This window comes from Eretmochelys imbricata, chromosome 6 (assembly GCF_965152235.1).
Source record: "Eretmochelys imbricata isolate rEreImb1 chromosome 6, rEreImb1.hap1, whole genome shotgun sequence".
In the NCBI taxonomy this organism is placed as follows: Eukaryota; Metazoa; Chordata; order Testudines; family Cheloniidae; genus Eretmochelys; species Eretmochelys imbricata.
The window spans coordinates 102601737-102627781 of NC_135577.1; the positions used below are offsets into that span (position 1 = coordinate 102601737).

A 26045-nucleotide genomic window follows, 5' to 3' on the forward strand; every position below is an offset into this window, starting at 1 on the left:
TCTAGTCCGGTACCCTCGGGACCTGACTGGTGCCAAACCAGAGAATTTGCCGAACCACGGGAGGTCAATATTGTAGTGTACTGGTCTCTTTTTATTTTTATCTCGCTGAGGCGAATAAACGGAACAACGCTTGCAACGCTGCCTAGCCAAGGCTTACCAGCTCTCTTCTTAACAAAGTGTTAGTGTTGTTACACACTTTTACTGTATTGGCACTCTTACTTATGTTAAGTAGTTCCTTATTACAAACAAACAAAGTTCTTTACAACATCTGAAAACAGTTTCCTAATAAAATAATTTGTAAATGAATATATTTTCCTGTAGATTTCAATACATACATTTACAAAGAAATCAGATTCTGATGGAAAAATTACAGATGCAAAAATATCAATGAAGGAAGATATATAACATAACAATATTAAATAGGAAATTACTTTCAACGTACGTCTTTGGGAAATGTAGGTAAGAGATAGGTTTAATAAAGGGGGATGGAATAACTTGCTCTTGGGTGTCACCTTGTATTTCATTTAGAAGTGTGGTTGTCCAACCTAGGAAGAAGTAGAAGTAACAGTTGCTGAGGTTTCAGACCCCGATACTTTGTTCTTTTTCCTCAGTTTACTTTTCACTTTGTTCCATATGTTTATTTCATACATTTGCATTATAAATGCAACAAAGATGATGCCTCCTACTAATACAGCTGTTACTGTGCTAACAAGATATCGTCCTGGGAAGGCCAGAGGAGCATCATCAACATAAATCTGCAACAGAAAACATTTAACATATCCTTACATTGTCTTAGTCTAACAATTAAAATACTAACACAAAGTTTTAACACTTCCTATTTATTATTTGTTAATAGTGTTAGCGTCCTCAACAAAGAGAAAGAAAAGGGAGATTCTGTTCCCCAGGAGCTGACAATCAACCAGTTCTGCTCCATTGAAATCAGCAGAAGTTTTGCCATTGCTTCAATGGGACCAATGTTGGGGATTAAATTAGACAAACTAAAGAGTTCAGATATAATATTTTGGACTATATAAAAGTGGTCTAACTTCAGATTATGCACATGCCTTCTTACTTTGATGTAACATATCCTGGGTCTGATTCATTCCTGACATGACCCCACAAAAGAAGTTATACCAGGGATGAGTTTGGTTAGTATACTCTAGACTATAATCTTTCGTGAAGCATTATTTTGCATTTGTTATGCTCAGGACAGTCTTTTGTACAATATAAAAGGAAATACTTTTCTCCTACAGAGAACACTGATTTTAGATATTATTATAAGGACCATTAAGTCCTTTAATGCAGTGGTTTTCAAACTGTGGGTCACGACCCAGTACTGGGTCATGGAATGTAAGGCACTGGGTTGGGGCGGCTCTGGTCAGCACCGCTAACCTGGCCATTAAAAGTCCTGTCAGCGGTGCTGCCCAGCTAAAGCAGGCTAGTTTCTATATGTTCTGACACCGCGCTATGCCCTGGAAGCGGTCAGCAGCAGATCTGGCTCCTAGGCGGGGGTGGGGTGCACGGGGCTCCACTTGTTGCCCCCACCCCAAGCACCAACTCCGCACTCCCACTGGCTGATTCCCGGTCAATGGGAGCTGGGTGAAGGCAGTGCCTGCAGGCAAGAGCTGCTTGGAGCCACTTGTGGTCCTCTGCCTAGGAGCCGGACCTGCTGCTGGCTGCTTTCAGGGTGCACCCTTGCTGCACTGCTGATCGGGAGCCATCCGAGGTAAGCCCACCCCCCAATCTCCAGTCCTGAGCCCCCCCAAACCTGGATCCCCTTCCTTCACCCCAAACCCCTCATCCCTGGCCCCACCCCAGAGCCTGCACCTCCAGCCCAGATACCTGACCCCCTCCCACACCCCAACCCTCTGCCCCAGCCCTGAGCCCCTCCCACACCCCAAACCCCTCTGCCCCAGCTCCACTGGGTCATGGGCATCAACAATTTTCTTCAACTAGGTCGCCAGAAAAAAAAAGTTTGAAAAGCACAGCTTTATTGAATGTAATTTGCCATGGCTATGGCTGTAAATATATTCTAGCAATTGCTTCAGTGAAATAAGAGTCCACACTTTAAAAAAAAACCACAGCAATCCTTTTACATAAAACTCCATGCTTTCATCCTTTTACTAGTTAGTTAATGTTTGTTAAGACCTTTGAAGTTGTGAAAGTCTCTCTTAAACAAGTATATTTCTTTACACTCATCTCTCATAAAAATGGTTTCCTTGGCTAAATATTACATTATCTCTTCTTTCATCATCAGCTTCCTCTTAGAAATTCTGCTTAGCTTATGGTTCATCTTGACCAGCTACACAGAGGTAAAATTACATTTTGACATGACTCTACTAGGACTTTACAATGTGTTATCTATCTTACTGTAAAAAACATACCTATTTTTCCAACACGTCATTGATGCGTATCAAATCTGAACTTTAATTCTTAAAGATATAAAAGCTGTTGCTATCTAATCTGCCCACGTAAGTATTTCTAACACACTCATGACCATAATATCCAAGCACAAATTTATGGTTAGTAAATAAAACCATCTTTCTGGGTATTCCATCCCTGAAATTGCTTCATTTCTCTAACCATCTGCATTGGAAGACCTGCAAAATTGCCCTAAAAACTTAGTTCTTAATCAAGCAGTGCCATGAACTGAACTGTGTTAGGAACATAGCAACAGATTGTACTCATGATCTGAAACCATCTCTGCTTTGCCCTTTCTTCTTGACTGTCACCACCACCACCAGCCTCCTCATTGCTCACCAACCTGGTCATCTTTGATTCTTTCCTTCCTCTTAACCTGCACATCAAAGCTATGTCCAAACCCTGCCACTTCTGCCTCCATCACATTTCCAAAATCTGAATATTTCTTTCTGCGCTAATGCTCTCAGCATCTTCCATGTTCATTACTGCAATCTCTTTTTCTCTGGCCTCCCTCATACTCAAATCAGCCCCCACCTCTCCCCAGTCTGTACAAAAAGCAACTGCTAATGTCCATCCTCCTTGGCCACTGCTTTGACCACATCATCATCCCTTCTTTGGATCCTTCCTACCATGGGGCCCTCACTTACAGGGGTGCTGGAACAATTTGTATAGTGCGGGTGCTGAGAGCCGCTGAACCAAACTGTAAACCCTGTATATGATGGAAAGCACTTCAAACCAGGGGGTGCAGCAGCACCCCCAGCACTCCTAGTTCCAGAACCTATGCTCACGTAGCCACTGAATCAAGTTCAAGTTTCTTGTTCTTCCTTTCAAGACCAGTTATGGATCTCCCTCTCCCTACCTATCTGCTCTGGTCTCTGATTGCATTACTCTCTGCCTCTTCCAGTGATGCCAGCTTCAATGTCTCATTCAGCTTGTCAGACAGATTTCTATACACCTTCTTCCATTTTGTTCTTTAAACAGGGAATGCTCTTCCTGAGCTGATTCATAAAGCCACTCCTCATCCCTTCTTACAAATCTCTCTCCTAGACCCATCCCTGTCACAACACCTACAACAAATATTCCAGCATAGAACAGCTAGGTTCAAAGCTCGGGGAAGCACAGTCAGACGATGGAGTGGGGATGTGGGGGAATGTACTTTTGTAAATAAAAACAATTATGTAGAAGTTGCAGAATCATAGAAATGTAGGACTGGAAGAGACCTCACTTCTTGTGTCTTGTTTACAACATTCCTGCTAATACATCCCAGAATGAAGTTTGCTTTTTTTACAACAGTGTTGCACTGTTGACTCATCTTTAGCTTGTGATCCACTATAACCCCAGATTCCTTTCCTAGCTAGTCATTTCCCATTTTGTGTGTGTGCAACTGATTCTTCCTTCCTAAATGGAGTACTTTGCATTTGTCCTTATTGACTTTCATCCTATTTACTTCAGACCATTTCTCCAGTTTCTCCAGACCATTTTGAATTTTAATCCTATCCTCCAAAGCACTTGCAACCCCTCCCAGCTTGGTGTCATCCACAAACTTTACAAGTGTACTCTCAATGCCATTATCTAAATCATTGATGAAGATATTGAACAAAACTGGACCCAGTGGGACCCCACTTGACATGGGCTTCTAGCTTGACTGTGAACCACTGATAACTACTCTCTGGGAATGGTTGTCCTACTAGTTATGCACCCACTTTATAGTAGCTCCATCTAGATTGCATTTTCCTAGTTTGTTTATGAGAAGGTCATGCGAGACAGTATCAAAAGCCTTACTAAAATCAAGATATACCACATCTACTGCTTTCCCCCCATTCACAAGGCTTGTTACTCTGTCAAAGAAAGCTATTGGGTTGGTTTGACATGATTTGTTCTTGACAAATCCATTCTGACTGTTCCTTATCACCTCATTATTTTCTAGGTGTTTTCAAATTGATTGCTCGATTATTTGCTCCATTATCTTTCCAGGTACTGAAGTTAAGCTGACTGGTCTGTAATTCTCTGGGTTGTCCTTATTCCCCCTTTAATAGCCTGGCACTATATTTGCCTTCTTTCAGTCCTCTGGAATCTCTCTCATCTTACATGAGTTTTCAAAGGTAATTGCTAATGGCTCAGATATCTCCTCAGTTAGCTCTTTGAGCATGCTAAGATGTATTTCATCAGGCCCTGGTTTAAGACATCTAGCTTGTCTTGGGGTATGTCTTCACTACCCGCTGGATCGGCGGGTAGCGATCGATCCAGCAGGGATCGATTTATCATGTCTAGTCTAGACGTGATAAATCGACCCGAGTGCTCTCCCGTTGACTTCTGTACTCCAGCACCGTGAGAGGTGCAGGCAAAGTTGATGGGGGAGCGGCAGCAGTCGACTCACCGCGGTGGAGACACCATGGTAAGTTGATCTAAGTACGTTGACTTCAGCTCCGTTATTCATGTAGCTGAAGTTGCGTAACTTAGATCAATTCCCCCCCCCAACCCCCCTCCCCCCGAGTGTAGACCAGGGCTAAGTAATTTTTAACTTGTTCTTTCCCTAGTTTAGCCTCAGATCCTACCTCATTTTCACTGATGTTCACTATGTTAGATGTCCAATTGCTACTATCTTTTTGGGTGAAAACTGAAACAAAGAAGTCATTTAGCACTTCTGCTATTTCCACATTTTCTGTTATTGTCTGTCCTTACTCATTGAATAACAGGCCTATCCTGTCCTTGGTCTTCCTCTTGCTTCTAATATATTTACAGAATGTTTTCTTGTTGCCCTATAAAAAAAAGGAGTACTTGTGGCACCTTAGAGACTAACCAATTTATTTGAGCATAAGCTTTCGTGAGCTACAGCTCACTTCATCGGATGCATACTGTGGAAACTGCAGAAGACATTATATATATATATATATATATATATATAGGTCTCTGTGTATATAATTTCTTCTGCAGTTTCCACAGTATGCATCCGATGAAGTGAGCTGTAGCTCACGAAAGCTTATGCTCAAATAAATTGGTTAGTCTCTAAGGTGCCACAAGTACTCTTTTTTTTTTTTTTTTTTTTTGCGAATACAGACTAACATGGCTGTTACTCTGAAACTTGTTGCCCTATACGTCTCTAGCTAGTTTAATCTCATTTGGTGCCTTGGCCTTTTAAAGTTTTGCTTGTGTTCTGTGTTCATATTCATCCTTTGTAATTTGACCTAGTTTCCACTTTTTGTAGGACTCTTCTTTGAGTTTCAAACAATTAAAGATCTGCTAGGAGAGCCAGGATGGTCTCTTTCCATACTTCCTATCTTTGCTGCACAGCGGGATAGTTTACTCTTGTGCCCTTAATAATGTCTCCTTGAAAAAGCATCAACTCTCTCAAACTGTTTTTCTCCTTAGATTTGCTTCCCATAGGATCTTATCTACCAACTCTCTGAGTTTGCTAAAGTCTACCTTTATTGTGGTGTTTTCCCTCCTACCATTCCTTAAAATCATGAACTGTACCAATTCATGATCACTTTCACCCAAGCTGCCTTCCACTTTCAAATTCTCAGCCAGTTCCTCCCTATTTGTCAAAATCAAATCTATAACAGCCTCTCCCCTAGTTGCTTTCTCCACCTTCTGAAATGAAAAATTGTCTCCAGTGTATTCCAAGAACTTGTTGGATAATCTGTGCCCTGCTGTATTATTTTCCCAAACAGATGTCTGTGAAATTGAAATCCTCCATCACCACCAAGTCCTGTGCTTTGAATGATTTTGTTAATTGTTTAAAAAAAGTCTCATACACCTCTTTTTCTTGAATAAGTAGTCTATAGTGGACCCCCTACCATGACATCACCCTTGTTTTTTTTAACCTCTTTTACCCAGGGACTTTCATCAAGTCCATCTCCTATTTCCATCTCCAACTCAGTCTGAGTGTATATATCTTTGATAGACAAGGTAACACCTTCTTCCTTTTTCCCCTGCCTGTTCTTCCTGAGTAAGCTGTACCCTTCTATACCAAATATTCATGTGTATTATTTCACCAACTCTCTTATATACACCTTCTCTCCCCTCCCTTAATATATCACTTGTCTTCTTTGACTGTGGAGCAGGGATTATGTATCTATTGAATAGATTTGTATATCACTCAGCATAATGGAGCCTTGATCCTGATTTGGGCCTCTAGGTGCTAATGTTGCCCCTCTGTAAGATGGGGATAATGATATTGACCTTTTCTTAAAGTATTTTGATATCAGCTGCCTCAGCAATAGAATTCCACTTGGAGGGCTCTCTGCAGATGTGGGCATCTGCAAGTGGGAATGTAACCCCTGTGTCTAATAGGGAGATATCTCTTTAAAAGACCCATTGCGGGAAGTAGGAGTGAGTTGTGTCTGGGTCATTGTTGCTAGGCAGATTTAGCACTCCACATCCAGAAGCTTCTGGATTTGGGTGTGGAAGTTTTGGGTATGCTCCAACAGGTTCCCTGTTGCTGGGGTCAGACTCCATGAGGGCAAGCAGTCAGGGCAGCTGCTTTACAAAGGGACATGTCCCCTGTGTGAGTTAAGAGAAGCGGAGCCCAGGAGTAGAAAGCAGGCTGTTGTAGCAGGTTAGTGATATTGTTAACCCTCTAACAGGGAAGCATGGGCAATGTTAATTATAGCAAATTAATTATAGGAAATTGGGAGGGAAAAATAACTTCTATTTTAGTTGTATGCTTTGAATGTTGTTTTGATTTTAGCCAAACTGTTCTAGTTAAATTGTCTCAACTAGTCTGATTCACCAACTTTTCTTTAAATGTAGTAATGGGGAAAGTGTCATTTATATTTTGCTATTCTCAGTTTTGTATTTTCTTTTAACAGGGTTTTCTTTAAATCTATACACTTAACTGAGTGATTGGTTAATCAGTTAGCTGACTAGTTAACAGTGCTTTCAGCAGAAGAAAAGTCTGCATAGATTCCAACTGAAGATTCCTAGAAGCAAGTGGAGGGACGTGTAGATTTGGTGATTAAAGACTAACTGAGACTGAGATGAACTAAACCTAACCTTTTGGGGACTGAACTGTTCCAATCTTAATTTGTTTTCTTTATTTATGTTTATGTATAACTGTGAAGATAATGTCTGCGGATTATAAAATAGCCATGTTATGCTGTAAAATTGAGATTATTTGTTTCTTTATCATAAGATTTTATAAAGTTATTTAATTAAATTCATTTCTTTAGTTCCTTTTGGGACTTGAATGTGGGGAGATTCACCCTTTGCAATCCTTGCTGAAAATCCTTAGAGACTGAACTCTGGGTCTGTAGCTAACTTTTCTATGGGAGTTGGGGTTTTTAGGCATTGGAGAACGGCAATGAAGTGAACTCTAGCCCACCCAAAGGTTACAAGAAGGGGACTGGAGATTGTTTTAATTTGCATTCATTAACTTTCCATGTCTTTTGTAATCCCTTTTGAAGTGTGAATTCTGGGAATGGATAGGCCAGGCACCATACTGATCAGGAAGCCAGAACAGAGTGGCAGGAGTCTCAGACCTGTTGCAGAGAAGTAGTGACTTAGTATGGATGGGACAGTGTTCCCATTCAATATCTGCTTTCTTCCTCTGGCTTAGGACCACCAAAAGTGGAATGGCCAGCTATATCAGGAAGCTAAAACTCACTTTTTTTGCCAATATCTACTTCCTGTTAATTTGCTCAGTCACTTGGAATCTGGTCATCCCTCAGCTGCCATCGTACAATTCCTATATACCTCCTTTGGAGAGCTGCAAGGCCCAGCAACTTCCACAAAATGCTGTGGAAATTTTGGACTCTGGGACACATCTGAGGAAGACCATTGTGTGAATGGCAGAATGTGGGGGCAGTATCCCTGTTCTACAAAATGTAAATCCAAGTTTAGTAAGTACACCTTTTGTGATAGCTCTTGTCTTTCATTTGAAATGCTGTGATCATTTTTTTTAAAGTGACATCTGTTGAAATTATGGGCTATTTACTGTACCTGAAATTCATCAAGTAGATTACAAAAGGAGACTCCAGGAATAGTTGCTACCCTGAAATGAAAAAGCTCAGACCCCTGTGAAAACAAAACAATAGCAGCATTGATGGAATTTTTGTTTTAAGAACAAAATTTGTTTCATTAAAGAAAATACATATTGAAGGCCCTGTTGAGCAGAAACATGTACAGAAAGCATTTTCAGCTGGTTCCTTGAAACTCTTTTGCAGTTTTGCATGCAAAGTTGGCAAAAGTAAGAGCAACTAGTGAGGGACAAACCTATCTTGCTTGCAGATCAAGTAAGGCAGGGGATTAAATTGGGGCCATTGGGGGCCAACAATCTTCCTCTAAGTGTGTGATTTCTTGATTGTGGTGTGCATCAACCTTAAATTGACAAGAACTGGGGAGCAGACCATGAGGAGCGCCACTGCAAACTGAATGCTTTCTCCATAGGTTGCTCCTAAAATCCAGAGGGTCATCTTCATTTCCCTCCTTATCAGAGAACACTCAGCAGCAGGACAGCATGGGGGCAAAGGGAACAGAATACTCTTGCCTACTTCCAATTCCACTTCAGAACAGCTGATGTGGAAATCAAAAGACTGGGTATTTCCAAATCTCATTAGCATACTAGGACAAATTAGAGTGTTTTTTACATTTTGAAGGTGCAGAGGACATAGGTTCTGCTGCTCCAAAACATGCAGAGCAGATTGCTCTAAGAAAGTGGCATCTCTAAGTGGATTTACTCGGAAATGAGGCCATAACTGGTCTCCTGAATACTTCACTAGGAGACACCAATGTTGGTTTCTAACTTCTGAAAGAAGTTAAATGAAAAACCAAGTGCTAAATTTAGCCCTGGTATAAATGGCCATAAGTTCATTGGAGTTACACCTGTGCTGAATTTGGCCCATAATCTTTAATACAGAAGAAAAGCGTAGGACTCTCCCAAACACACCAAAATCTTTCAAAATTTAATTTTTAAGCAGTGCTTAATATTGTTTATTTTAATATTTTGATTAAAAACTTTAGAAGAAAGCAAAAAAGCTAAAATACGCAAAGCATATTTTTAATAAAATGCTACCATATTTTAATAAAATTATTTTAAAGAGCATTTTGGAAGAAAGGGCTGCTAGAGTACTAGGCAGGAGAGTGGTTTGAGAATTTTCCATCAGAATGATTTTTCAACTGAAAACAAAAATAAAATATTATGCCAATATTTTGATTTTCCATAGAAAAAAATGAAATGACATTTTTTGGAGTCAATTTAACCAGATTTAGAATATTTTGTTTACTGAACTGACCAAAATGTTTCACTTCAGATCAGTTAATAAAACATTTAAACTGCATTTCCCTAGCACTTGGCCTTATGGGAGTTGTAGGCTAGGTTCCCTGGAAGACTACATCTCCCACAATGCAATGTGGATCCAGCTCACTGAGCTAGGGAAATGAATTTAATGTTGATCTGACTTGAAAGAAGCTTTCGGGTCATTTCAGCAAAACCAGGTGAAACATTTAGATTTCAGAAATGTCAAATGTTTTGATTCTATCAAAAATGAAAAACATTGAAATGAAACATTTTGAAATTTCTGCAGTGAAAATTTTCAGAATTTCCATTCAGCAAAAAATATAGAAATATCAACGTTTCAGCCTATTTTAGGATTAAAACAAATGTTTTCAAAATTTTAAGGCCAGAAGGGACTGCTGTGATCATTTAGTTTGACCTCCTGCATAATACAAGTCATAGAACTTCCCCCAAAATTTCTTATGGGATGGAACTGAAATTCCAAATTTTGTTCAGCTCTAATATGCAGTTTTGATATTTAAAAGTTTAGGCAAAATATTCCAAAGTGGCTTCTAAAGACTATACCCAGAATTTTGTATACCAGGAGCAATTTAGAGGCTTACTAAAACTGCTTAGAAAACAATCTATGGATAGATTAGATTAGATAGATAAAATAGATTAGATTGATAGATCAAATATGCCCTTATTTAGTAATCAGTATTTTTTCCAAAGGAACATATTGGTGACTGCATATACAACAGGCTGGTTAAGTAAGTGATGGTAAGACCTTGAACAAGACATATAAAGTAACAGTCAAAAGGATCATATGTGAAACTACCACCAAATACTTTCTCTACTATCTAAAGGATCAGCACCTTTAAAGGCTACATATGGTATGTTCATAAGGTATAAAAGACAGTTGATCCAAACTACAGATGGGTCTGATCTATGAACTGGTGTGCTTGGATCTGGGTTTTATACGGAAAGGAAGTTTGGATTCAGATCAGAACTTCCTCAGAGTTGAATGGTGTTTGGATATGTAGTTTTGATTCATGCCCATTTTTGTCCAAAATATTTATTTTCATCTGAAAAAAAACCCGCAAAAAACAAAAGCAAAACCACTTACATATATATTTAGGGCTAGGGCTTCTGGATTATACAGTGTATTGTTGAGTTTATCAGCTAAATATGCTCTCATTTTTAACATGCTTGGTGTTTCATTGGTACCTGTAAAACAGTAGAGTAAGTCAATTTTTTCTTTCCCCCACATTTTTAAATAATTCCATTTTCTATATTACAGGTAGTTGGTAATATAGGTTCTGTGACTAACAGACTGACAAGGGAAGAGGAGTGTTTTACCCCATTTAGTCTAAAGGCCTACCCTTTGTGAGATGGTGAGAGCTTCCTGTGAGATGCTAAGTACCATGACCTTCCATTAAAGAATGGGACCTGGGGCACTCAATACTGTGAGAGGTTCTCAGAATCTTGTAGGATCCAGCCTTTATGTAGTTTTGATCACTCACCTATCCTTGAGTTTCTGAGCATCACAGAGAAAGGATAATCAGCACAATTTTTAGCCTCCTTGCTAAAAAAAAAATAAATAAAAATTCTCCCTTTTCTTGAAAAATTTCCCTGTATCCACAAAAACATACAGACTGGGGACTCCAATTATATAATATTACAAAAAGCAAAATAAAGGAACATACTTTAAGGTTGCTGTGGCAGATAGTGCAACTGCATGCAATATCTTTGGGGACCATATTGTATTAAGTTTACAAATGTTTATGTATCATTGTAGGCCAAAGATTATATGCAACTCCATGGGGCAAGATTATCAGAGTTCCTCTAGGAACTCAGAACAGGTGTGTGTGTGAGATCACAATAGTCCCACAGATTGTAAACAGCTCCAGAGGAGTACTCTCTAATGGGGTGGTTTGCATATACTGGTTTAGGGCTGAGTTTAAAAAGACTAGTGTGTCTCTCTTGCATTTAATTCAAAAAATGGTCAGGACCTTGGGTCCTAGAGAGGACCCCAGCCCTTGCTGAAAAGTTGGAAAGACTTTGGTTTACTAGGGCACCATAAAATTGCTAGTTGATTCCTGGAATGTTCAGTGCATGTTTAAATCTGTTCATTGATTCTGTATATGTTTTGTCTGTGATACTTTTGGCTAAGAATAAATGTACTTTGCTTTGGAAGAGCTGTGTGGTCACTGATAAAAACATTGTCCTTGGACAATGCTGGCCATTAGGCGACCTGGCCTGCTGGGGATTTCATAGTGGATGGCATGGGCTGCGCAGCCTTAAAACCCTTTGTCAGGAGGGAGAAAGAGGCACCAGTCTCCACCTCAGAGACGTGATGGCTGGGAGCCTGAAATCTTGAGTGCTCTTGAGGGACCATGGAGCGGAAATACAGGTGCAGTTATCCTGAAACTCTGACAGTTGCTACAGATGACAACTTCAAACTAGAGGGTTATTGTCAAGGTTCCCTCCCCACTCTGAACTCTAGGGTACAGATGTGGGGACCTGCATGAAAGACCCCCTAAGCTTATTCTTACCAGCTTAGGTTAAAACTTCCCCAAGGCACAGATTTCTTTCTTGCCTTGGGAACCAGCTTAGGTTAAAACCTGGTACGCTGCCACCACCAAGCGATTTAACAAAGAATCCGGGAAGAGACCACTTGCAGAAGTCTTCCCCCAAAATATCCCCCCAAACCCTTACACCCCCTTTCCTGGGGAGGCTTGAGAATAAACAAGATGAGCATAAACCAGCCTTGGATTTTTAAGACCCTAAAAACCCAACCAGATTCTTAAAAAACAGAACTTTATTAGAAGAACAAAACAAAGATAAAAGAAACACTCTGTAAGATTAGAATGGAAGATAATCTCACAGGCAGTCAGATTCAGAACATAGAGAATCCCTCTAGGCAAAACCTTAAGTTACAAAAAGACACAAAAACAGGAATACACATTCCCTCCAGCACAGCGAATTTACAAGCCAAAACAAAGAAAACCTAACGCATTTTCTAGCTAGATTACTTACTAACTTTACAGGAGTTGAAGGGCTTGCATCCTTGGTCTGTTCCCAGCAAAGGTATCACACAGACAGACAAAAGCCTTCCCCCCCACCCACCTCCAGACTTGAAAGTGTCTTGTCCCCTCATTGGTCATTTTGGGTCAGGTGCCAGTGAGGTTACCTTAGCTTCTTAACCCTTTACAGGTGAAAGGATTTTGCCTCTGGCCAGGAGGGATTGTATAGCACTGTATACAGAAAAGTGGTTACCCTTCCCTTTATATTTATGACACGCCCCGCAAATCACAGATAGGGTGAAACACTGGCTGTGATTTCTTCCTGGAGCTCTAGGAGAAAACAGAGTTAATAAGACACATACATCTCCAAATATACTACAACTTGTATAAAGACTAACAATATTTTCCCACATCTCAAGGATGATTTTAGCCAGTTGATTCTGGGAAGCTTTCATGGGAGAGTGCATCAGCCACTTTGTTAGAAGCTCCTGAAATGTGTTGTGTGTCGAAATCAACATCTTGGAGAGCTAAACTCCACCAAAGAAGTTTTTTGTTATTTCCCTTGGCGGCATGAAGCCACTGTAGCGAAGCATGGTCGGTTTGCAGGTGGAAACGCCGTTCCCAAATGTATTGGTGTAGCTTTTCCAGAGCGTAGACAATGGCGCAACATTCCTTTTCACTGATTGACCAGTGGCTTTCCCTCTCAGACAGCTTCTTGCTGAGAAACATGACAGGATGGAATTCTTGATTTAGTCCTTCCTGCATTAAGACTGCTTCCACACCACGCTCAGACACATCTGTGGTTACTAGGAAAGGTTTGTTAAAGTCTGGGGCCCTTAGCACAGGGTCAGATATGAGTTTCACTTTAAGCTGGTTAAAGGCCTTCTGACACTCTTCAGTCCACTCAACTGCATTTGGCTGTTTCTTTTTGGTTAGGTCTGTCAGTGGGGCGGCGATTTGTCTGTATTGTGGTACAAATCGCCTGTAATATCCGGCCAAGCCTAAGGAGGATTGGACCTGTTTCTTTGACTTTGGGACAGGCCACTTTTGGATAGCATCCACTTTGGCCTGTACGGGGTTGATAGTTCCTTGACCCACCTAGTGCCCATCTTTAAAAAAGGGAAGGAGGAGGATCCTGGGAACTACAGGCCAGTCAGCCTGACCTCAGTCCCTGGGAAAATCATGGAGCAGGTCCTCAAGGAATCAATTCTGAAGCACTTAGAGGAGAGGAAAGTGATCAGGAACAGTCAGCATGGATTCACCAAGGGCAAGTCATGCCTAACTAATCTAATTGCCTTCTATGACGAGATAATGGGCTCTGTGGATGAAGGGAAAGCAGTGGACGTGTTGTTCCTTGACTTTAGCAAAGCTTTTGACACTGTCTCCCACAGTATTCTTGCCAGCAAGTTAAAGAAGTATGGGCTGGATGAATGGACTATAAGGTGGAGAGAAAGCTGGCTAGATTGTCAGGCTCAATGGGTAGTGATCAATGGCTCCATGTCTAGTTGGCAGCCGGTATCAAGTGGAGTGCCCCAAGGGTCGGTCCTGGGGCTGGTTTTGTTCAATATCTTCATAAATGATCTGGAGGATGGTGTGGATTGCATCCTCAGCAAGTTTGCTGATGACACTAAACTGGGAGGAGAAGTAGATACGCTGGAGGATAGGGATAGGATACAGAGGGACCAAGACAAATTGGAGGATTGGGCCAAAAGAAATCTGATGAGGTTCAACAAGGACAAGTGCAGAGTCCTGCACTTAGGACGGAAGAGTCCAATGCACCACTACAGACTAGGGACCGAATGGCTCGGCAGCAGTTCTGCAGAAAAGGACCTAGGGGTTACAGTGGATGAGAACCTGGATATGAGTCAACAGTGTGCCCTTGTTGCCAAGAAGGCCAATGGCATTTTGGGATGTATAAGTAGGGGCATTGCCAGCAGATCGAGGGACGTGATCGTTCCCCCCTATTCGGCACTGGTGAGGCCTCATCTGGAGTACTGTGTCCAGTTTTGGGCCCCACACTACAAGAAGGATGTGGAAAAATTGGAAAGAGTCCAGCGGAGGGCAACAAAAATAATTAGGGGACTGGAACACATGACTTATGAGGAGAGGCTGACGGAACTTGGGATGTTTAGTCTACGGAAGAGAAGAATGAGGGGGGATTTGATAGCTGCTTTCAACTACCTGAAAGGGGGTTCCAAAGAGGATGGCTCTAGACTGTTCTCAGTGGTAGCAGATGACAGAACAAGGAGTAATGGTCTCTAGTTGCAGTGGGGGAGATTTAGTTTGGATATTAGGAAAAACTTTTTCACTAGGAGGGTGGTGAAACACTGGAATGCGTTACCTAGGGAAGTGGTGGAATCTCCTTCCTTAGACGTTTTTAAGGTCAGGCTTGATAAAGCCCTGGCTGGGATGATTTAATTGGGGATCGGTCCTGCTCTGAGCAGGGGGTTGGATTAGATGACCTCCTGTTGTCCCTTCCAACCCTGATATTCTATGATTCTATAAGGTAAGTCACTCTGTTTAGGCCTATTTGACACTTCTTAGCCTTAACGTTAGTCCTGCCTCCCTTATGCGCTTGAAGACTTTTTGTAGCTGTTCCAGGTGTTCTGCCCAGGAATCCGAAAATATGGCCACATTGTCAAGGTAGGTGACTGCATATTCTCCCAATCCTGCTAGGAGACCATCTACAAGTTTTTGGAAGGTGGCGGGTGCATTCCGCAGCCCAAAAGGGAGCACATTAAATTCATACAGCCCAGCATGTATGATGAAGGCTGACCTTTCCTTGGCAGATTCATCTAGCGGTACCTGCCAATACCCCTTGGTTAAGTCCAAGGTAGAGATGCACAGGGCCCGTCCCAGTTTCTCCAATAGTTCATCTGTGCGTGCCATTGGATAGTTGTCTGGGCGAGTTACAGCATTTAAGCTTATGGTAGTCCATACAAAAACGTATTTCCCCATCTGGTTTGGGAACTAGAACCACTGGAGATGCCCAAGCACTGCCAGAGGGGCAGATTACACCCATCTGTAGCATATCCTGGACCTCCTGTTCTATAGCAGTTTTAGCTTGAGGAGACACCCGGTAAGGTTGGGCTCTAATTGGGTGAGCATTACCTGTGTCAATGGAGTGGTATGCCCGTTCAGTCAGTCCTGGGGTGGCTGAGAACATTGGCTTGTAGCGAGTGCACAGCTCCTTGATCTGCTGTCGCTGCCTACACCCAAGGGTCATGGAGAGGTTCACCTCTTCCACGCCACCAGCATTTTTCCCTTCATAGTAGATACCTTCAAGCCACTCAGCGTCATCTCCCTGGGCTGTAAACTGACAAACCTTTAATTCTCTGGAATAAAAGAGCTTTAGAGAATTAATATGGTACACCTTAGGCTTTCGGTTGGAGGTGGGGAATGCTATGAGATAATTAACAGCTCCCAGGTGCTCTTGGACCATGAATGGCCCTTCTCACAACGCTTCCATTTTATGGGCCTGGAGCAATGGCTAAAGAGGTTCGGAGGGTGTTTTGTAGGTTGGTTACAAAGTCCAGAATGTTACTTCCTAGAGAAGGCGTAAACCCCTCCCATTGCTGCTTCACCAACTGTAATGGCCCCTTAACCTCACGGCCATATACAAGTTCAAATGGTGAAAACTCTAAACCGGGATGTGGTACAGCTCTGTAGGCAAAGAGCAACTGCTGCAACACTAGGTCCCAATCATTGGAGTGCTCATTTATGAATTTAAGTATCATGGCCCCCAAAGTTCCATTAAACTTCTCCACCAGGCCATTTGTTTGATGGCGGTAAGGGGTGGCAACCAAGTAATTCACCCCATGAGCTTCCCAAAGGCTTTCCATGGTTCCTGCCAGGAAATTAGTTCCTGCATCTGTAAGGATGTCGGAGGGCCAACCTACCCTGGCAAAAATGTCTGTCAGTGCCTGGCACGCAGTTTTAGTCCTGGTGTTGCTTTGAGCTACTGCTTCCGGCCATCGGGTGGCAAAATCCATGAAAGTCAGTATGTACTGCTTTCCTCTTGGGGTATTTTTCGGAAAAGGACCCAGAATATCCACAGCTACTCACTGAAATGGAACCTCAATGATGGGGAGTGGCTTGAGAGGGCCTTTGACCTGGTCTTCGGGTTGTCCCATTCTTTGGCACACCTCAAAAGACTGAATGTAGGTAGAAACATCCTTGCCCATTCCCTCCCAGTGGAATCACTTTCCCAAATAGTCTTTGGTTCTGTTCACCCCAGAATGGCCACGAGGATGATCGTGGGCTAAGCTTAAGAGCTTTATCTGGTACTTAGTTGGAACTACCAACTGTCTCTGAGGATGCAAGTCTTTCTGGTGTCCTCCAGAAAGAGTTTCCTTGTATAAAAGTCCTTTTTCTACAACAAACCTGGATCGATTAGAAGAGCTGAGAGGCGGTGGGTTGCTCCGTGCCACAGTCCAAGCTCTCTGGAGGCTTTCATCTGCTTCCTGTTCGGTCTGGAACTGTTCCCTTGATGCTGGAGACATCAGTTCCTCATTGGATTGTGGACCTGGGCGTGGTCCCTCTGGAAGCGATGCAGGTGATGGGACTGTTTCCGTTGACTGTGAACTGCTCTCCGCTGGTGCACTATGTTAGGGTTCAGGCTTCGGCTGAGCCTCTTGTGTAGGGTTATCGGCTGCCAGTGCAGGTTTGGTGGGGCCCTCTGGTGTTGGGGTTGCAAACACTGGATTCAGTGCTGGCAATGGTTCTGGTTGTTCCGCTGGTTCCAGTTCTGGGACTGGCTCTGTCTGGGTCTCTGTGACTGGATTCACTACTGCTGTTGCAGATGTTGGCATGGGGTCCGGTTCTATCACCTCTGACTGGGTCCTGGTAGAATTCTCCAGAACAGAGCTAGGTGTGACAGCTTGCTTAGCCTGGCTGCGGGTGACCATTCCCACCCTCTTGGCTAGCTTCACATGATTGTCCAAGTCTTCCCCCAACAGCATGGGGATGGGATAATCATCATAGACTGCAAAAGTCCACGTTCCTGAGCAGCCCTTGTACTGGACCGGCAACTTGGCCGTAGACAAGTCAAAAGAGTTTGACTTGAAGACCTAGTTGAATAGTCACTAGGACCTCTGGGTCGATTAAATTGGGATCCTCTAAGGAAGCGTGGATAGCCGACACTTGTGCTCTGGTGTCCCTTCACGCTGTAACCTTCTTCCCTCCCACACTCACAGTTTCCCTCCGATCTGAGGGTATCTGGGAGGCATCTGGGCCTGAGGACCTTTGGTGGGACCCCGGTGTAATGAACTGTAACCTGTTGGGGTTCTTGGGGCAGTTGGCCTTTACATGCCCTGGCTCGTTACATTTAAAACATTGCCCAGCTGACTGGTCACTGGGGCAAGGTGGGTTGCTGGAGAACGGTATGGTGAGACGATAAGGTGTCTGGGGTTTTTCTTGGGGTGTAGTCGGCGCTTTGGGTTGCTCCCGGTAGTAGGGTGTGGTCTGAGGGTGTCCCTTCTGGTACTGCGCAAACTGCGACCAGCGTTGTTTCTCTCTCCTCCCTCCACCCATTTTGTTCTGGTTTGCCCTGCCTCTCTGGCGGTCTGGGACTGCTCGTATTGATCAGCATAAGAAGCAAGACTTCCTGCTGAGTCCATTTTCTTATCCCATAAATGCTGTTTTATGTCATCCTTGGACATATTCAGGAATTGCTCCTGTATGATCAAATCCCGCATTCCTCCGAAGCTAGTTACATCCCATCCTTTGAGCCATTTATCAAACAGATCTGTCATCTGGTTTACATAAGCCACATTACTTAGTCCAGGCCTTCTCTTAAGGGCTCTAAATTTTACTCTGTAAGTTTCAGGCGTAACTTGAAATTGTTTTAAAACCAAATCCTTGAATTTATCATAGACAGAAGCCTCATCAATAGGCATCTTGTTGAATATGTCCAGAGCTCTTCCAGTCAATTTTGCGACCAATGTGGTCATCTTGTGAGCGTCAGAAATTTTATGGAGTGTGCACAGTCTCTTAGAGGTGAGAAAATATTCGGCAATATCACTGGATTCATCATACTTTAGACATAGTCGCTCTCATTTGTGGATTGTTGGGAAGGATTGTTAGCGTTATTCGGTATATTCTGCAGAGCCCTTGCCTTCTCTATCTCCAGTGCATGCTTCCTCTCCTTTTCCCTCTCCATTTCTTTTTCCTCCATAGCTCTCCTGTGGGCAGCCTCTTGGGTAGCATCTTCTGTCTTTGCCCTGGCTTTTTCTTTTTCCTCCATAGCTCTCCTGTGGGCAGCCTCTTGGGTAGCATCTTCTGTCTTTGCCCTGGCTTTTTCTTTCTCTATATCGAGTCATTTTAATTCGACCAGTCTCTGGTGTTTCTTTTCTTTCTCTTCTGCTTCCAGTCTGGTTATCTCCAGTTTCTGTTGGGCATTGATTTCTGTCATCTTAGCCCCTCTGTTCTTAACTTAGCTATACTGGCTTGTAAAATTTGCCGTGCTGTAACCTGATACCTTTGTCTCTGATAGCTGTTCCCAGCCTACAGAAAAATCCTTTTGTTAAAACCACTAATACCTCTGCCTCCAGGCAAAGAGACAGAAAAAACTAACTGCTTTCAATTAAAAAAACAAAACAAAAACAACCTCTTCAAGTCTGTGCTTTTGGTTCAAAATTATCTCTAGTTCAAAATGATCCCACCTCTCTGCCACCATGTCAAGGTTCCCTCCCCACTCTAGAGTACAGATGTGGGGACCCGCATGAAAGACCCCCTAAGCTTATTCTTACCAGCTTAGGTTAAAACTTCCCCAAGGCACAGATTTCTTTCTTGCCTTGGGAACCAGCTTAGGTTAAAACCTGGTATGCTGCCACCACCAAGCGATTTAACAAAGAATCCGGGAAGAGACCACTTGCAGAAATCTTCCCCCAAAATATCCCCCCAAGCCCTTACACCCCCTTTCCTGGGGAGGCTTGAGAATAAACAAGATGAGCACAAACTAGCCTTGGATTTTTAAGACCCTAAAAACCCAACCAGATTCTTAAAAAACAGAACTTTATTAGAAGAACAAAACAAAGATAAAAGAAACACTCTGTAAGATTAGAATGGAAGATAATCTCACAGGCAGTCAGATTCAGAACATAGAGAATCCCTCTAGGCAAAACCTTAAGTTACAAAAAGACACAAAAACAGGAATACACATTCCCTTCAGCACAGCGAATTTACAAGCCAAAACAAAGAAAACCTAACGCATTTTCTAGCTAGATTACTTTACAGGAGTTGAAGGGCTTGTATCCTTGATCTGTTCCTGGCAAAGGTATCACACAGACAGACAAAAGCCTTCCCCCCCGCCCACCTCCAGACTTGAAAGTATCCTGTCCCCTCATTGGTCATTTTGGGTCAGGTGCCAGCAAGGTTACCTTAGCTTCTTAACCCTTTACAGGTGAAAGGATTTTGCCTCTGGCCAGAAGGGACTGTATAGCACTGTATACAGAAAGGTGGTTACCCTTTCCTTTATATTTATGACAGTTATACACTTTATTGCTTATATAGGCTAAGCTGTATACCGAATAAGAGCAGCATATTAAACTGCTAGGATATGTGTGCCACCATAAAGATTCCTCTGCCTGCAGCACCAAATGGGAACTCTGAGGGGTGGATTTTTCTCTCACGTACACAGTGGAAATCAGGCTTTCAGGTTTTCTGATTTTCACCAAAATCAATAGGGTTTTTCCCTCTGATGGCTACAGCATTCCCTGAAATGTTGGAATTGACTGGCTATGCGGCACCACAACCCTTCAAACTAAAGTTTATGTGATTTCTAAGGACCCAGCAGGATTGTCTGCTGAAGCAGGTGTGGGAGTGGCAGGAATGCAGTCTCTGTCTTGAACCTGAATGTCCTGGCCTCGTAGAGCACCACCCTCTGAGGATCCCAACGTGCTTTCCAGGCCTGAGGGAATCCACCCTGCCATCCATGTAGGTGGGGGAAGGGATAGCTCAGTGGTTTCAGCATTGGCCTGCTAAACCCAGATTGTGAGTTCGATCCTTGAGGGGGCCATTTAGGGATCTGGGGCAAAAATTGTTTGGGGATTGGTCCTGCTTTGAGCAGGGGGTAGGACTAGATGACCTCCTGAGGTCCTTTCCAACCCTGATATTCTATGATTCTAGGCCAACAGGAGATAGGAAAATAAGATTCATTACAGACAGTTCCTGCTACTTTGAGCCCCTCCTGCTCCTCAGTCTGTCCCTGATCTCCCCACCACTCAGACTTGCAATCTCCATGTTGCCTTTTACTCCATCATGTCACCTAGGGCTAGGCTGCTATTGAATCCTCTCTGTTCTCCATTCCCACCCCTCAACCTCTGCTCCCTGCCTTGGTCATCTCTTCATTTGACTCCTGCAGCCCTCTCTTCTCTGGCCTCAGTGCCTCTCCTCTTGCTCCCCTCAGCTTAGCTAAAATGATGCTGCTAAAATTACCTTCTTCCCTTGCCACTCTGCTCATGCCACTCATTTTTTTTAGATCCCTGCACTGCCCTCCCTGACACTCCTGCATCAAGGTCAGACTTCTCTTCACCTGCTAGGCCCTATCCAGCTCCACTCCCTCCTGCATCTCCTCATGCTCCCTCCCTCACTCACCCAAGCCTCTCTCCTTACCACCCCTTTGTATCCTCCTCATCACCTCTATACCCCCTTCTGTGCAGAAGTCTGTCCTAGTCCCGTATGTCATGTGACTGCACCTCCTCCTTTTACACCCTCCTCCCTGGAGCTCACCACTTCCAACAGTGCCTCTGGAGAGATTCTTACATACATTGTTACAGACAAGCAAGAAGAAATGCCAGAGAGTTGAGTGTAAGCTGAGTCACCTAATATTTCTTTCAATTTCTTTTAATTTATAATATGGTGCCTCAATTTTAATGAATAATAATAATATTTTTGTTGCTCATTAGGAATACATGCTTCGTGACAGATAAAGAGAAAAATATGGTTCCTGCCCTGAGGAGGTTAGAAAATAAATTATATTGATACTCCAATGAATAACAACAAATCATAGTGAAGTAGGAAAGCAAGAGAAATAACAGAAAACAAGGGAAAGGGAATAATATTCTTGCAGGAGCATTATTTTATTATTTATATACAACAGTTCTTAATCAATGCTCAGAAGGTTGGTTCCCAGGTATTTTGCTACTATATATGGCCCAAACAGAAATGATTTATGGCGATTTTGTTCAATTGTTTCTTTTAGAAATGGTAATGGATTAACCTAGGCAGCATATATGGTTGATTATACTCTGGGTCCTAATTTGGACAAATTTAAATCCTTCTGTTCTAATATTATGAAGGTATTTTTTATTTGATTACAATCGCTCTCAGAGAACCAAATCAGAGTAAGGACCCATTGGACTAGGCACAGTACAAATACACATAAAGACAGCGTCCCTGCCTTGAACAGCTTGCATAATATTTAAATTTGAAGATCCATGGGTGAAATCCTGGTCTCATTGACGTCAGTGTGAATTTTGCCATTGACTTCTATTGGACCAAAAATTCAATAGCTCCAACCCTGCAGTACCTTGTTCAAGTAAAACTCCCATAGTCTTCAATGTGTCTGTGGAAGGAGACTGCCCAATTGGGTCCTATGAGACATTTTAAATGTTAGGGGGTTGAATCCTGCTCCCATTTAAGTCAATGGTAAACAAGTGGAAAGAACCAGCAAACCAGCCTGGCTGGGGTTTTATATTTTCCTCTTGCATCTTTTACCCTGTCTTTTTAACAGTGGAACGTCTTGGCTGAGAGAAATCAGACAATGCTCAGTATCATAACCCTCTGCTGTCCTACTTGACCACTGAGACAGATCTGGTACATACATCAGGGTCTAAGCAGGAGTCCTTGCCTGGATCCATTAAGAAAATAGATGAGAAAGAAAAGGTAAACTTCTAGCAGAAATGCCCATTTAGAGAGATTTTTTACAGATCTTAACATTTGTTCTTAGCCTTGTCTGTTATCAAAAAGCTTCTCTGCAAATCCTCTATCCATACCTGCAACTTCCCAGTTTGTCCTATGGTTAACCTCTGTGACTGTTACAAAAAAAGGAGATACCAGTGGTATATATTCATTCTCACTGTCAACTCTGAAATGGACTGGAAGTCTTGTAACTGGATACTTCATCCTCAAAGCCTAAAATTGAAGTTGCATATTACTATTTAGTTAAATTTAAAATAAGATTGTGTTGCTTCTTTAATTCACTCATTAAACATTGAAGCCTCACCTTAATGGGGGTGTCTATCCCATTCAGATGAACAAAGGTTAACGGGTCTGAGAGCTCAATTAGCCCACCCTGATGCACCTGGAGGATCTGTCAGAGTTGATTTGTTATTAGACCAAGCTGGGGCTAAGTAGATAAAAGAAGGAACTGAAAGCTAGCAGGGAGGATCTCAGACAGAGAAACCAGGAGAGAAAAGGTAGTGAGTTCCCTCTGTCTGGGAAGGGCATGGGGAAAGCAGATGGAAAAATCTACACGGATGGAATTAATCCCAGCGGTGGACCCTGTAAAGGCAGCATGGCACAGAGGAGTCCTGAAGGAGCGGTGCTCAAGCAGAGAAAGGAGAAGCTGGGAGGGCCTAGAGAGAAGCTAGAGGCCTGGTTAAACAGAGGAGAGGCTGTGTTACGCTCAGGCTGCTGGGAAGCAGCACAGTGGGAATCAGAGATAGGATGTGGCCCAGGGAAATAGCAGAATGGCTGAAGAAGACCTAGGTACTTAAGACAGGGTCCTCTAGGCCAGAACACAGAGTTGAAGGTGGGCTTGAGTTCTCCAATCAGCCCTGAAGAAGGCATGTACAATCCTGATCCAAGGACTGTTTAGCCCAGGGTAGAGCCGAAGATGGAGCCTCAAGAAAGAGCTAAATAGTAGCCCAAGAGGGGGCAAAAGGATATTTTGTATTACAACCATTTTGGACTTTCAGTTGTACTTTTGTTACACCAGAAGGGGTGCAATTAAAATGTAACTTGGCCAGAGCATGAATTGTGAGATGAGACCACCACAGGACCAGAATGACTGTTGGCAGGGGAGCACTAGAGCAGAAAGAGCTGCTACATCATGCCCAGCTAGGAGGGGGAGTGTTAACAGAGAGTCAGCTATTCCACACTCACATACCTACAATGATGAGCTGGGATGTCTCCTTAAGAGTCAGATTTTTTGCCCCTGTTTCATCCATACAATTCTTACTAAAGTCAGGAGGGTTGCCTAGACATAGCTAAGGGCAGAATTCAGTCTTAATAAACATTTATTTTCAAGCTTGTCTTGTTACAGTTCTCACCTTCTCCTTGCAATCTGAGAAAGCAACAAAAGAGGAAAGTTTCTTGTTGTCATCGCAGTTACATTCTGCTCGAGTTGACTTGTTAGCACACTGCTTGTAGGCTCCAGAATTCTGTAGATGGGACATAAAAACAGTTTAACTCACTTTCTTACCTACATTCTGAAAACTTTTTTTTTGTTTGTTTTTTTTAAAAGAAAGAACATGAGTAAACAAATGCAATTACTTATCTGGATTTATTGGAGAGATCTAAATTGTAAATGTGTCATTTGCTGGAGACCAATCTGGGTATTAGAGAAGGTCAAAATTCAGAATTTCAATTCTGTGGGAAATTCTGAGGTTGCAAAATATGGTTCCATCTCATATGGTTTTGAAAAAAATCAAAATCTCAGAATTTTCCCTGAAATGCAATATTCCAAAAATATTTAATTAATGTTTAATTTCATCTTAACCATATCATTTTGGCTTTTATGTTACAATATATGAACTAGAGCTGGTCAGGAAGCGGAATTTAAATCTTTTAAATGTTTTTGAGTTTGGGGAAAAATTTTTTTGTTCTATACTAGGACAAAAAGCCAAAAATTTTTCACAAAACTGAAATCCTGTGATATTTTGTTTCAGAAACATTGAAAAAATGAGTTACTTACCTGAGCCATAACTGTTGTTCTTAGAGATGTGGGGGCAGATGTGCATTCCACTCAGATATGCACATTCCCAGTGTGCTGAAGACAGAGAACTTTGTGCATGTGCTCTCATGCCTTTTTCTGGCCTCTCCCAAGGCTATTTAAGAATGGAACTGCCCTGACCCTCCTCAGTTCCTTCGCACTGGAAGGGAGAGAGAATATGCCATGGAATACCCATCTGCATCCACATCTCAAAGAACAGTTACAATCCAGTAACTAACTGAGTTGCAGACATGTATTTTGCTCACTTGACTCACAAGCAGTAACAGAAGGGGGTGGGACTCAGAGACTATTTAAACAGCAACTGCAGAACTGACTTTCCAAAATTTGTATCTAGCCTAGATGCAGTCATAATAGGGTAGCGTAGTGTAGTGTTTGGTAAAGGTATGCACAGAAGACCAGGTAGTGACCCAGCAAATGTCCAATATGGAAATGTCACTAACAACCACGACTGAAGCCACTTGGTTTCTTGTCGAATGAGCCAATATCCTTTGTGAAGATGTGGCCCATTGAGGGGCCTTGGCAAAGAATCCTCTCTTCTTTGAAAAGAACTCTCATCTCAGGCCTGACAAACTTACTAGACCAAACACGTCTAGAAGAGCATTTATCCATAGGGATAACCTGCAAGGCATTTACAGATAGCTTGTAACTAGACCAATAATCACTGAGAGAAGTATGTATGGGTAATATTTAAGGAAAATGTAACTATATGGAAAGTATGCTTTATGGTCTTGGAGTGAAGTTAGTTACCAAGGGATAATATGTCTTCGTGAAGGCAAATTCAAAGGGGTGGGAGCTTTCACCCCTCCCTTGCTAGCCAATGATGCAAGGCAACTATCAATGGAAAATCATCAGAGACAATGGTAAACAATTGAAACCACCTAGATGTAAAAAGGAACATTACAACAGACAGGGGATCACATTGCCTATGAGTAGAGACAAAAGACTATTTCAGTATAACACAGATTAGGAAGAGGCACTGTGGATTCATTCACTGAGGAAACATCTTGTAGAGCTGGGGTGTTTTCATGAAAGACTGGATCCTGGTTCTTGTAAAGCCAGCCAGTTTTGAACACTGGCGTTTTCTGGCAATTTATCTATAATTTTAGACATGGCGTTCCAATTTAGGAAGGCATATTTCAATAACAGTGCCTGCTGATTACCAATGTGCATCTGTAATGACAAGGTAGAATAAATATTCCTTCCCATTAGATCTAGCCCTTTGGATGCCTTATCTTCAGGCATCAGCTTGAATCTCTCTCGTCTCAACCTCCCATTTGCAGCTATTATGAGGAGAAAGTTTGGGGTGGAATGGGAGTAGAAGCTCTCAAAGCCTTGCTTAGGGACATAATATTGCTTATCCATATGCTTCGTGTGTTTCAAAAGAGCTTCACTTATAGGGAGAGCTCCTGCAGCTAATGATTGGAGAATG

At 42.5% G+C, this 26045-nt stretch overlaps 1 protein-coding gene across 1 annotated transcript in view; it reads right to left on the bottom strand.

Annotated features, from left to right (window-relative positions):
- Positions 1-545: 545 nt before the first annotated feature.
- Positions 546-26045, bottom strand: part of CATSPERB (catsper channel auxiliary subunit beta) — a 102642-nt gene continuing 77142 nt past the window's right edge. The window contains exons 22-26 of the mRNA XM_077820007.1: positions 23934-24044; positions 22656-22794; positions 10761-10861; positions 8362-8436; positions 546-755 (exon numbers count right to left, since the gene is read on the bottom strand). Of these exons, the coding sequence (XP_077676133.1) occupies positions 546-755; positions 8362-8436; positions 10761-10861; positions 22656-22794; positions 23934-24044 (636 nt within the window). The remainder of the gene's footprint in view (positions 756-8361; positions 8437-10760; positions 10862-22655; positions 22795-23933; positions 24045-26045) is intronic.